The following is a 13,705-nucleotide window of genomic DNA, read 5'->3' as shown; positions in this document are numbered from 1 at the left end:
TAATTATGAATAAAGCTGCTATAAACATTGTGTGCAGGTTTTTGTATGGATATAAGTTTTCAATTCATTTGGTTAAACACCAAGGAGAATGATTTCTAGGTAATATGGTAAGAGTATGCTTAGTTTTTAAAGAAACTCCTCAAAACTTGCCCCCATTAAAGTTTTTAACTCTTGAACTTGTCCATACTGGGCTTTCAGCAACTCATTTACAGTTTGGATTTTCTTATCCCACTGCTAGTTCCTGTGGAGGTTTGTTCTCATGGATTTCTGCTCTGATAATTTCTGATTCTCAATATCACCTGTTTGTTTCTTTAATTTTTGGTGCTGTGATTTGCTCAGTGACCTCAATTCTGTGTATATGTAAGAAGAGTTGTTGATTTTCAGTCCATTCAGCTTTTATTATTAAGACAGAGTGACTAATCCAGGCTCCTTGAATGCTGGATTGGAAACCAGAAGTCTAAACTATTTATTTTGAAAGTCTGTATTCCTTGATTAAATATTTTATATCTCAGGCCTCTGTTCCTGTTGCTTGTGGTCAGCTGGTGGATTTGAGGAAGATTCCCTTAAATGCCTTGAGCCACAAAAAAAAAAAAAAAAAAAAAAAAAGAAAGAAAGAAAAAGAAAAGGAGAAAAAAAAATTCCTGTTCCTTTAAGATTGGCTGTGTTTTGGGGCACTCCTACAAAGCTTAGCCAGGTTGTTTACAAATCTTGAGTTAGCCTTCATTTTCTACTTGCTCTGAGATAAACATAAGCCAAAGATGAAAGTTTAGTGTCCACTCAGATATTTTCTGAGCATGAGTCCTGGCCTGGGCAAGTGCATGGCTTGTTAGACTCTCCCTTATATATGGTGTCTTTTCAAAATCCTTATTTTCCAAAGTAACTCTCTACCCAGCTTTTTCTTCTAGGCTGCTGACATGTGTATTATTTGTCACAACTGCAGTCTTTTTCTCCAGGGAGCTGTGCCTTGTTTATTTGCCTTTCAATGTTGAGGAAAGCCCTCTGCTTAGCTGGGTTTTTTTGTTCTTTTGTTTTTGTTTCGTTTTGTTTGTTTTTTGCCTTGAGAGAGTTTTGAGCTAGATGAAACAAAGGCAAAAGCTGCCAGTCTTTCGGGACTTCTCTTGGCTTCAGTGACACAATATGCCTATCTGGAATTTTAGTTACAGGTTATTATTTCACTTTAAAAAATATTATGCCATCTTCTCATTGGGAAGTTTTTATGACAGCAGCATTCAGTGCCAGTCCCATTATCCACAATTTTTTTAAGAGTAGGGTATTTACTAGATGGCTAACAGACACATGAAAAGATGCTCAATATCACTCATCATCAGGGAAATACAAATTAAAACTACAATGAGATATCACCTCACACTTGTCAGAATGGCTAAAATTAGCAACACAGGAAACAACAGATGTTGGCGAGGATGTGAAGAAAGGGGAACCCTCCTACACTGTTGGTGGGAATGCAAGCTGGTGCAGCCACTCTGGAAAACAGTATGGAAGTTCCTCAAAAAATTAAAAATAGAACTACCCTAATATCTAACAATTGCACTATTAGGTATTTATTCAAATAATAAAAAAATATTAATTCAAAGGGGGAAGACATGCACCTTGATGTTTATATTAGAGCAACGTTATCAACAATAGCCAAATTATGGAAAGAGCCCAAAGGGCCATTGACTGGTGTATGGATAAAGAAATTGTGGTATATATACACAATGGGATATTACTGAGCCATAAAAAATAATGAAATCTTGCCATTTGCAACAATGTGGATGGAGCTAGAGTGTATTATGCTAAGTGAAATAAGTGAATCAGAGAAAGACCAATACCATATGATTGCACTCATATGTGGAATTTAAGAAATGAAACAGATGAACATAAGGGGAAAAATAAAGAGAGAGGTAAACCATAAAACAGACTCTTAACTGTAGAGAACAAACAGGGTTGCTGGAGGGGAGGTGGGCAGGGGGATGGGTTAAATCGGTGATGGATATTAAGGAGGGCACTTGTGATGAGCACTGGGTATTATATGTAAGTGATGAATCACTAAATTCTGCTCCTGAAACTAATATTAACCTATATGCCAACTAATTAAATAAAAAGTTGAAAGAAAAAGAATAGGGTATTTACTGATTACCTTGCCTATAGTTTTTTCTTGTGTTTACTTTTCTAAGAATAAATTTTGTTTTTGTTTGCTAGGTTAGAATGTGTGGTGAAATCATTTCTGAGCCTTTGAATTTCTGAAAATAGTTTTATTTTGGCTTCACACCTACATGATAATATCTTTAAAATTAGAATAGAAGTTTAATATTTTCCTGGGGAACTTTATATATATTATTCCACATTTTCGTAGAATTTTCTCTTTCTATTTAGTGTTTGCCTAAAATTGATTTTCTCACTTCCGGTCGGTTTTCATTTTCCACTTTTATCAGTAATGTTCTAGATTCGACATTACTAGAACTGATGTTTTTCTCAGTAGTTGAGAAAGCCTTTGTTCTCCAGGCTTTTAGTGGTTTAGATAGTTGTTGAACTCTGACTCTAATGAATGGATGAGTTGACATATGATGGTTTCCCATCATCTTCTGAGATAGGAAAAGAGGTTTTGAGAACCTTGGAATCTCTTTTGATAGTGAGAAGAATGAGTTTACTCCAATGTAGTTTGCCTCAGTGAACATTAGTTTCTAAATCCTTACGTAGCTGAAAACCTTTTCCTTCAGACTTGGATATTTATTTACTTTGGTATGTTTTCTTGAGGATCTCAGCCCTTTTTGCTTAGATTTCTGATTTCTTATTACTTAGCACAGTGATTCTCAAACTTTAGCATGCAATGGAATCAATTGGAGGGCTTGTTAAAACACAAATTGCCGGCCCTACTCCCAGAGTTTTTGATTAAATTGATTGGGGTGGGGCCTAAGAATTTACATTGACCATGAATATCTTTGTTTAGGTGGTGCTGATGTTTTTGATTGTGGGACCACACTTTTTGAACTATTTATTTAGAGTTAGTGTGGCAGAAGAGAAATTTTAGACTAGCCTGATTTTTTAGTAAAGTAACTTTTTTTTTTTTTTTACTGCCTGAATGTAGTAATATTTTTCTTTAACAAAGTAATTAAAAACTCTTAGATGGATGTGATAAAATGGGCTTTTATTTTGTGTGGCAAACATAATCATGTTAACATTACATTTTCTAAGTGTTAAATATTGGTATTTTGGATTATGTTATTTGATTTGGATATTCAGTTTCTGTCACAATCTCCCAAACCAGTTATTTGCATTTTCCATTAAAAATATCAAGTAGTAGTATAATATTTTATATTTGATTTTTAGTCCCGTTATCAAAGGAAAGTCCTATTGAAGAGATAATGTTCTTATGATAATGCTTTTCGTTATGTACTCTCGATGTATAAAAAAAACTTTCCCAAGAGGAATCTTATTTTTTTTCCTTACCTATATTAAGAAAATACATGAAATCATATATGTGAATTATTTGGGGGTATCCTAATATCGATCTATAATGATGGAAATTTTTATAGAATTGAGTTGTCTGTTCAAGATATACTAAAAACTGTATCTGTAATTATAAACATATGATTTTGGATTATAGATTTATAGTTTTAGTAACTTGTGCATTTTTCTGATTGAGAAATATAGAGACTTATCACATCATACACTGTGAAGAATTTTTATTCTTAAATGTTTTAATTAAAACTTTATTTTCCAGATTTTGGAATCTCTTTTTAAGGTATGTTCAATATATTGCAGTTTAAGCCTACTAACATTTAATACAGAAATATGTATTATTGAAGAAGTTTCTAAGTTTTGAGGAACTAAAAAGAACTCCCAAACTTGCTACTATATACATTGAAAAATATTATGGTCAAGTTTTATGTTGCATTAGCCCCATTCTGAACCCTATGATAACTGATGTTTGGTCCAGGGCTAATATTTGATAGATGAAGACACACACACACACACACACACACAAATGCACTCACGTGTACCCATATATTTGAATAACTTGTCAATAAGTATTTCTTTTTTTTTTTAAAGTGGTTTCAGCTACAGGTCAATCAGATGGAAGAGGTAAGTATAACATTATCTTAATTGTAAATTAAATTAATATTTTGTCTCATCTGAAAATCAATTTGAAGTAAAAATTTTTGAATAATCATTGTTTATAATCTTTTAATTTAGGTAGAGAAGGAACAAATGGGTAGAACAAAATGTTTCTCAGTGACTACATACTACATTCCTACATGTATCTGGAATGCTCTAAGTTTGACACATTCTTTCTCTTAAAATTAAATAATGGAAATTTATCATTCTTTCCTAATTTACATAAAAGAGTAAGTGACAAGCGAAAACTTATCAACTTAAACATTTCTCCTGTATTTTAAAAAGCATGTATAATATGATGATCTACTTACTTATAAAATTATATATTGGTTTTCTTTAAACTTAATGTTATTTTAATGATTTTTTTTTTGTACTTTAGATTTTCAGATGTTTTATGACCATTTTGAAAGCTAGTGGTTTCTAACCTAAGGGTTTTTAATTCTATTTTGGGAAAGACTTTATGCTGTTAATATAACAGAATAATTTCTAGGATAACCTCAGTGATTTATAGAATGATTCTTGTTCTCCTTTGGTTATGTTTATGGTTAAGTCCAATTAAATGCTCTTGAATCCCAGGCACTTTCAATTAAATAAGTTCATTTATTTGGGATATAAAATTAAAAAGTAAAGCTAGAAATTGTAACTGTCTCCTAGCACCCTCTTATTATTTTACCTTTGGCTCCAGAGTTGACTTTAATGGTCTGTATACTCTTTGCTTTAGAATGGATATGGCTGACATTGGAAGAGTGTTAGTAGCTCTCTGACCATGGTAGATTGGTCATTATCTTTCCAGAGATGTAGGATTGAGGTGAAGTCCACTGTTCTCTCCTCTTGTAAAATGCATACTTTGCAACTTGAAAAATCTAGCTTGCCTTCTGCCTTCTTACTTTCATCTACCAACTTTTTTTTTTTTTTTTAAAGATTTTGTTTATTTATTCGACAGAGATAGAGACAGCCAGTGAGAGAGGGAACACAAGCAGGGGGAGTGGGAGAGGAAGAAGCAGGCTCATAGCGGAGGAGCCTGATGTGGGGCTCGATCCCATAATGCCGGGATCACGCCCTGAGCCGAAGGCAGACGCTTAACCGCTGTGCCACCCAGGCGCCCCTACCAACTTCTTTTTATTCTACTTTATTCATGCTTTTGTCTCATTTTCTTCTTTTTATAGTTAGTTCTGTCAATGTGAAGACCCACCCCAAATCCCAGCCTCTCAGTTCCTTGACTCCTCATCTCCCCAGAGCTAGTGTCTTTCTTTACCTTTGGCCCTCACTTCCAGTCATACTCTAGACCTTATCATTAAGCAAATTGCTTTACTCTAAAAATCATTAATTCAAGCAACTTATTCTTGAACTACAAATTTCTGTCTTATCAGTTATTATTTAAATACTATTATTTAAATACTTTTCTGGCCACTCTTTGACTTTATCAAGACCACTAGTTCATTCATTCCTTAACCTTCCTGCAGTCTTTTTTACTCATTTTTCTTTTCAGCTTGGAGAATATGTACTTAACAGTGAATTTCTTAACTTCCCACTCTCCTTTACCTCTTGTTTTTTTTCATTGCACTCGTCTAACAGAATTTAACCTTAAATAAGTGCACTTATTTACTCTTGGGCCTTTAGCTTAGCTGTGAAACACTGATGAAGAAAGTGACACAGTTATTCAGACATAATTATTCCAAATACTGCCTGGCAATTCTTTTGCATTTCCAAAATGAATTTCACTATCATCTCAAACCCACACTCCTTCTGTCCCATTATTTCACTGTCAGCCAGTCACTTAAAATGCTTGAAAATACAATCCACCGGTTAGAACTCCTTCATTTTCTGCTACCAAACAAAAATTTATTTATGTACATGCTCATTCTATCCTCCTTTCCTCTTGTTAAACAGATATTATTCCTTTTCCTACACAAGACTCATTCTTTTACTTGTTTTGGATCTTAAGAAATTTGTTTAATCATTCTCTATTGTATATTAAACTTTTCCTAATTGTGTCATTCCTTTCAGGTTTTAAATTGTGCTCATATCTCTCTAATTTAATGCCACATTCCCTCCAGTTACAGGCCTATTTCTCTTTTGCCATTCATAACCAATTTTTAAAAACTATTTTGTATGCAAATTTACTCATGAGGGAAATAGTAATTAGATTATTGTTGGGGAATAAAGGCAAAACCCAAGATTTATAAAAGAGAGGAGAGAAGGGGCACCTGAGTGGCTCAGTTGGTTAAGTGTCTGTCTTCAGCTCAGTCATGATCTCAGGGTTCTGGGATCCAGCCCTGTGTCTGCCTCCACACTCATCAGGGAGTCTACTTCTCCCTCTCCCTCTGCTCCTCCCCTTGCTCCTGCTCTCTCCCTCTCTCTCACTCTCAAATAAATAAAATCTTTTTAAAAAATTTAAAAAAGAGAAGAGAAAAGCCTTGCAGATAGTTTAGGAACAATGAAACTAGTTGAATTTTTTATAAAAAAATTGTTAACTGGTAAATTGGCACTTAGTGAGGAGGTTAATCTGGGCATATTCTCCTTGAAAGAGCCAACTAGGGCTATCAAAACAATTGGAGCTGTCTATGGATTTTCTATAAAAACAGTTTAGCTAAGGGACATACTTTACAGGTTCAGAGCTAAATCCAACTTTTTAATAGGATTTTTTAGAGGATTATTATGTACACTAACTTTTGAGGATTGTGGAATAATCTCGTTTTTATTGCTGACACATTTTATTGTTAGTACATGCTGGTGAGGTTTATGTGCTTGTGGTCATGTTGCATTAATAAGATACATGAGGAAGGCTTTATAATGTATGGTGAGCCATAACAGAGAAATGTAGGCTAAGCATGTAGCCTATGAGCTTCAGAGTTGTTCTGCTGGAGCCTGTGCCCAGTATGTCTCTTTGATGAAATCTTATAGCCTATAATCTCATTGTCTATTCATCTCTTCTCCCAGAAAGGATTTATGTTTAAATTGAATTCCTAATGGGAAATACAATGTGTCAGTTAGGGACTGATCAAAAGATAAAAACTACACAGTAATCTGAATAGGGAAAGTTTAACGTAAAAAATTATTATAACAGGAGAATACCTATAAAGTGATAAAGACAACTCTAAAGAATACAGGGCTAGAAGGTATATAGAACAGCCTCTACTGATCGGATGGAAGCATAGCACTTAAGGAAGGAACAAATCTTAATACCCCTATCCTTACCCTCTCCCTAAAGCAGGGCTAAGGTCCACACCTTGCGAAGAAGGAGCAGCTGTCATCACTGAGTGGCAGAGAAAGTTTGCTGGGGTGCCATGCTGGTGGGAACTGGGATTTACTGGGAAGCTGCCCTTGTTGGTGGTACATTGGGAAGCCATCCTCTGTGGTCTGGGAAAGCCATCTTCCAGGGAGGTGCTGTACCTCTTGCTGTCTACAAGGGTGGTATGCTGGAAAGCTTCCCAGAGGGAGGTTCTGCACTAGTAGATTTTGCTAAGAAGTTCTGGATGAAGCTGCCCAAGGGAATGAGTCATGCCAGGGACCTTACAAGGAAGACACCTATGCGGTGGTGCTGTTGAAACTTTTTGGGGTGAGCTCTACTAGGTATACTATGCAGTGTCCTCGGATTAAGCAGAGAGAGATGACAGACTTAGGAAGAAAACTGCTTCTTTCTGTAGTATCTAGGACCCTCTATCGATAAAGGTTAACATGATACCTGTCAAGAGAGAAATGTTCCACTGTTATAAGCAGGACAATGAAGAATGGGTTTTTAAATGAGAGGCAATAAATTGATAACTGGCTACCTCACTTTTAGACTCCATTTATGATTTGGCAATATATCTGATATACCAAATTATGTCCTCTTTTTTGGGATCATGCCTTTGTCCATAGAGTTTCCATACATTTCCTATTTCCCTTCCACCTGTTCTGCATCCCTCAAATTCAGACTTCTAGTTCATTGCCCAGTATATACTTCCTGCTATTATATCCTAATTCCATTTCAAGTAGGCATTACTAAAATGAAGTCTCTTTTAAATCCCATTGCTAGAATTTCTCTTTGCTTGGTTTTAGGTCTATGCCTTGACTACTACTACTACTACTACTACTACTTCTTCTTCTTTTTTTTAAGCTTTCCCTCCCATCATTAGGGTTGGAAGTGTATAATATACATGGGTGAATCTCTCTTATTTTGTCAAAAAAAATTTTTTTTACCTCAATTGCTACTCTGCTTGTTTATGTCTGTACATATTGGCTGTTTTTGTTTAGTTTTTTTTTTTTTTTAAGCGGGGAGGCACTCATCTTGCTCAGTGTTCTTTTTGTTTTTAAATAGTACCGTATCTTTTTTTTTTTTTTAAAGATTTTATGTATTTATTCAACAGAGGTAGAGACAGCCAGTGAGAGAGGGAACACAAGCAGGGGGAGTAGGAGAGGAAGAAGCAGGCTCATAGTGAAGGAGCCTGATGTGGGGCTCGATCCCATAACGCCAGGATCACGCCCTGAGCCGAAGGCAGACGCTTAACCGCTGTGCCACCCAGACACCCCACTCAGTGTTCTTTAAACAGACTTAATACCTAGAATATCAGTTATGGTCTATCATATTATTCTGTGGATATTACTGTTTCTCCTGATTGCTCATTATTCTGTAGCTTGGTCTGTTTTAAAAGTCTTGAGACACCCAAATGGGTCTCGGTTTTTCCCAGACAGACCAAGGAATGTCAGTTTCATAGACTTTTATATATTAATTTCTGGGAGTTAGTAGTAGAAGGTATTGCTTTTGAGAGCAAATTATTGTCTTTCCATATTTATCATAGGTAAGACTATTAGAAAGGATTTTGGGGAAACAATTACCTTAGAATTCTCTTGTAAATGTTTTGAGTTGCCCTTAACTGATCCTGTTTCGATTGTTATTGAACTTGCTTAAAATGCTTATATATTAAGATAATAAACAGAAGATTTGATTTGAGTTTTGACATGTGAAAGTCAACACTTAGTTATAATTCTGTTGTTAGGTAATTACTTGTAAAATTATATTTATAAAATATCAGTATTTGATTATAGCTATAGATAAGAGTATTATAAAAATTATTTAAATATGGTAAATAAAATGATGAAATTTCTTTGAGGTATAAGAGCAAAATGGGTATTACCTAAGTAACTGGCTAATTTTATCATTTTAGATAAGTAAAGGTCAAACGTTTTTAGAGGCAGATTTTCCAGCACCTGACAGAACAGTCACTTTAAATATTGCACAAGTAGTAAAGCAGGTGCAAAAACTAGAAGAACTGAAAAATCGCCTTAAACAGTCTAGATACACGAAAGCCACATTGTCTAAAGCCAAGTAAGTAAAATATGAGTTAGTAGAATTCAAACAATGAATGGGTATATAATTAGTAATGCATGTAAGATAATGGTTCAGATATTATACTGTACATAGAGTTTCTAAATCAAATCAAATAGTCTAGTCAGCTTGCTCCTATTTGAAATTCTTAATAGTCTGAAATGGCACTGTCCAATCAGTAGTCACTAGTCACATGTGGCTACTAAAATTAAAATTGAGTTCAATTTAATTAAAAAATCAATTCTGCTGTCACACGAGCCACATTTCAAATGCCTAGTAACCAATGTGGTTATTGTTAGAAAATTCTATTGGACGTGGCTGGCTTTGAATATCTGGGTTTTATCTTCTCTCAGTTTGATTGCGTAGTTTCTATAACAAGTAAGAAACTAGGATATAATTAAATAATTAATTGTTTATGAACGTTTTTAAAAATTTCAAAGGGACAGGGATATGTTCCAAAGCATAATTCCCTGTTTTTTAGTTGAGAAAAGCTTTTTTTTGTTTTTTTTGACAGATGGGAGGAAGATTCAAATAATGATTACAGTGATACTCCTGTTAACTGTTGACACTCACTTTTGATATTTGAGGTTTAGCTGCCTTAAAATTAAATAGATAAATAAATTATCATCACAGAATATCTTTCATAACTTTTATTCCACCTCACATAGTTACTTATTTTTTTTTTTGTGGTGAGAACACTTCAGATCCACTCTCTTAGCAAATTTCAAATATACAATAGTATTGTTAGCTATAAACACCATGTTGTATGTTAGATCTCTGACTTATTCAGCTTTTGTTATTTTATTTTTTATTTAGTGATTATATAGTGATAGAACGGAATTGTTGATACATCACCCAGTGCTCATCACAACAAGGCACACCTTAATCCCCATCACCTTTCACCCAACCTCCCATTCTCCTCCTCTCTAGTAACCATCAGTTTGTTCTGTATAATTAAGGATCTGTTTCTTAATTTGTCTCCTTCTCTCTTTTTTTCCCACTTTTGCCAGTTCGTTTTATTTCTTTAATCCACATATAAGTAAAATCATATGGTATTTGTTTTTCTGCTAAGTGACTTATTTCACTTAGCATTACACTCTCTAGCTCCATCCATGTCATTGCAAATGGCAAGATCTTTTTTTTGATGGCTGAATCATATTCTATTGTGTATATATACCACTTGTTCTTTATCCATTCATCAGCTGATGGACACTTATGCTGCTTCCATAATTTGGTTATTGTAAATAATGCTCTGTAAACATTGGTGTATGTATCCTTTTGAATTTTTTGATATTTTTGTGGTAAATGTCCAGTAGAACTATCACAGGATAGTTCTATTTTTAACTTTTTGAGGAACCTCGATACTGTCTTCTACCGTGGATGCACCAGTTTGCATTTCTACCTACGGTGCAAGAGTGTTCCTTTTCCCCCACATCCTCACCAACAGCTGTTATTCCTTGTATTGTTGAGTTTAGTCACTCTAACAGGTGTGAGGTGATAGCTCAGTGTAGTTTTGATTTGTATTTCCCTGATGCTGAGTGAGGCTGAGTTTGTTTTTATGTGTCTGTGGCCATCTGGATGCCTTCTTTGGAAAAATGTCTGTTCATGTCTTCTGCCCCTTTGTAAATTGGATTATTTGGTTTTTTTTCTGGTGTTGGTTTGTATCAGTTCTTTATATATATTTTGGATACTAACCCTTTATCAGATATGTCATTTGCAAATATCTTCTCCCATTCCATCTCTTGCCTTTCAGTTTTGTTGATTGTTGCCTTTGCTGTGCAGAAGCTTTTTATTTTGATGAAGTCCCAATAGTTTATTTTTGTTTTTGTTTCCCTTGCCTCAGGAGACATATCTAATAAGAAGTTGCTATGGCCAATGCCAGAGACATTACTGCCTATATTCTCTTCTAGGATTTTTATGGTTTCAGGTCTCATGTATAGATATTTAATCCATTTTGAATTTATTTTGTGTATGCTTTACAAAAGTGGTCCCTTTTCAATCTTTTGCATGTTGCTGTCCAGTTTTCCCAACACCATGTGTTGAAGAGACTGACTTTTTCCTGTTGGATATTCTTCCTTGCTTTGCCGAAGATTAATTGACCATATAACTGTGGGTTCATTTCTGGGTTTTCCATTCTTTTCTGTTGATCTATATGTCTATTTTTGTGCCAGCATCTACTTTTTGATTACTGTAGCTTTGTAATATAACTTGAAGTGTGAATTGTGATACCTCCACCTTTCCTTTTCTTTTTCAAAATTGCTTTGGAAATTCAGGATCATTTCAGGATCATTCAGTATAATTTTAGGATTTTTTTTTGTTCTGGCTCTGTGAAAAATGCTATTAGTATTTTTTAGGGATTGCATTAAATCTACAGATTGCTTTGGGTAGTATAGACATTTTAGCAATATTTGTTGTTCTGGTCTATGGGCATGGAACGTCTTTCCATATCTTTGTGTTGTCTTCAATTTCTTTCATTAGTGTTTCACAGTTTTCAGAATATAGGTCTTTCACTTCTTTGGTCAGGTTTATTTTTAGGTATCTTTTTATTTTTGGTGCAATTGTAAATGGGATTGTTTTAGTAAGTTCTTTTTCTGCTGCTTCATTATTAGGGTATAGAAGTGCAACAAATTTCTGCATAGTGATTTTGTATCCTGTGAGTTTACTGAATTCATTTATCAGTTCTAGCAGTTTTTTTAGTGGAGTCTTTAGGATTTTCTATTTAGACTGTGATTTCATCTACAAATAGTGAAAGTTTTACTTCTTCCTTACCAGTTTTGATACCTGGTATTTCTTTTGGTTGTCTGATTGCTGTAGCTAGGTCTTCTAGTACTATGTTGAATAAAACTGGTGAGAGTAGACATACCTGTCTTGTTCCTGACCTTAGGGGGGAAACTCTCAGTTTTTCCCCATTGAGAATGATATTTGCTGTGGGTTTTTCATATATGACCTTTATTATGTTGAGGTACATTCCCTCTAAACCTACTCTGTTGAGGGCTTTTGTCATGAATGGATGCTGTACTTTGTCAGATGCCTTTTCCACATCTATTGAAAGGATCATATGGTTTCTTTATCCTTTCTCTTACTGATATCATGTATCATGTTGATTGATTTGCAAATATTAAACCACCGTGCAACCCAGGAATAAATCCCACTTGATTATAGTGAATGATTTTTTTAAATGTATTGTTGGATTTGGTTTGCTAGTATTTTGTTGAGGATTTTTGCAACTGTGTTCATCAAAGATATTGGCCTGTAGTTCTCTTTTTTTTTCACTTGTGCTTGGTGAGGCTGGAGGCTTGTCAGAAAGCCTTGCCACAGAGCTGACAGCAGTAGGGGGCACACTCCAGAATGCATATGTAGGTGCTGCATCAGGGAGAAGCTAGTGGGGGCAGGAATAGGACCGTTAGCTGGTGTGGATTCACAGGTGGTGCAGCAAGTTGGAGCTCTGGCCAAAGGCCTTGCGGCAGTGGGGAGACTGGTAGGGGCGCTCTGCCGTGTGTGTGTGTGTGTGTGTGTGTGTGTGTGTGTGTGTGTGTGCGCGCGCGCGCNNGCGCAAGCGCTCAGGCACTGGTGTTGCCGCAGTGCTGAGCTCTGGCTGAAGGCCTTGCCTCACTGCAGCCATGGGAACAGCTGCTCGCCGGTGTGCACTCGCAGGTACTGAGCCCTGCCTGAGCCCTTGGCGCACACCTGGCACTTGCATGGTTGAGGGTTGCTGTGCATGCGCAGATGCTGTGCTAGCAGAAAGCCGTGCTGAAGGCCTTGACACACACCGGGCAGCGCTGCGGCTTCTTGTGGCTGTGGCCGTCACCATTCTTCAGCAGTGTGGAGTGCCAGCCGAAGGTTTTGCGGCAGGTGGCCCTCGGGTTGGGCCTCCCGCCGGTGTGGATGCCTCGATGCTGTGCCAGCATGGCGCCATGGCTGAACGACTCCTTGCAAGTCGGGCAGCTGTATGGCTTCTTGCCACTGTGGGTGCGGCAGTGCTGGCTCAGTCCAGAGCAGCGACAGAAGGCTTGAGCATAATCGGGGCAGGAGAAGGGTCGGAGAGGGCTGGCAGATGTAGCGAGCACCATGGGACTAGTGGGCAGAACCTTGGGTGTAGCAGTGAGCCTGAATCGGGGGCGGGGTGGGGGGTCCAGGTCTGGGGCTTGGGTGGGGCGGAGGTGCACACTGGGTCAAGAACCAGGGGAACAGGGGGGCCTGATAGGCTCAGTTGGTTAAGCATCTGACCTTGGTTTAGGTCATAATTTCAGGGCTCTGGGATCAGCCCCCCCCCCCCCCCCT

At 36.5% G+C, this 13,705-nt stretch overlaps 1 protein-coding gene across 1 annotated transcript in view; it reads left to right on the top strand.

Moving 5' to 3' along the window:
* Positions 1 to 13,705, top strand: part of CCDC7 (coiled-coil domain containing 7) — a 346,398-nt gene that overhangs the window by 28,391 nt on the left and 304,302 nt on the right. Inside the window, exons 4-6 of the mRNA XM_040645272.1 lie at positions 3,722 to 3,742; positions 4,051 to 4,083; positions 9,264 to 9,424. Of these exons, the coding sequence (XP_040501206.1) occupies positions 3,722 to 3,742; positions 4,051 to 4,083; positions 9,264 to 9,424 (215 nt within the window). The remainder of the gene's footprint in view (positions 1 to 3,721; positions 3,743 to 4,050; positions 4,084 to 9,263; positions 9,425 to 13,705) is intronic.

This window comes from Ursus maritimus, unplaced genomic scaffold (genome assembly GCF_017311325.1).
Source record: "Ursus maritimus isolate PB19 unplaced genomic scaffold, ASM1731132v1 scaffold_31, whole genome shotgun sequence".
In the NCBI taxonomy this organism is placed as follows: Eukaryota; Metazoa; Chordata; class Mammalia; order Carnivora; family Ursidae; genus Ursus; species Ursus maritimus.
The sequence above is the reverse complement of the archived record's forward strand: the minus strand, read 5'-3'. Positions and strand labels throughout refer to the sequence as shown.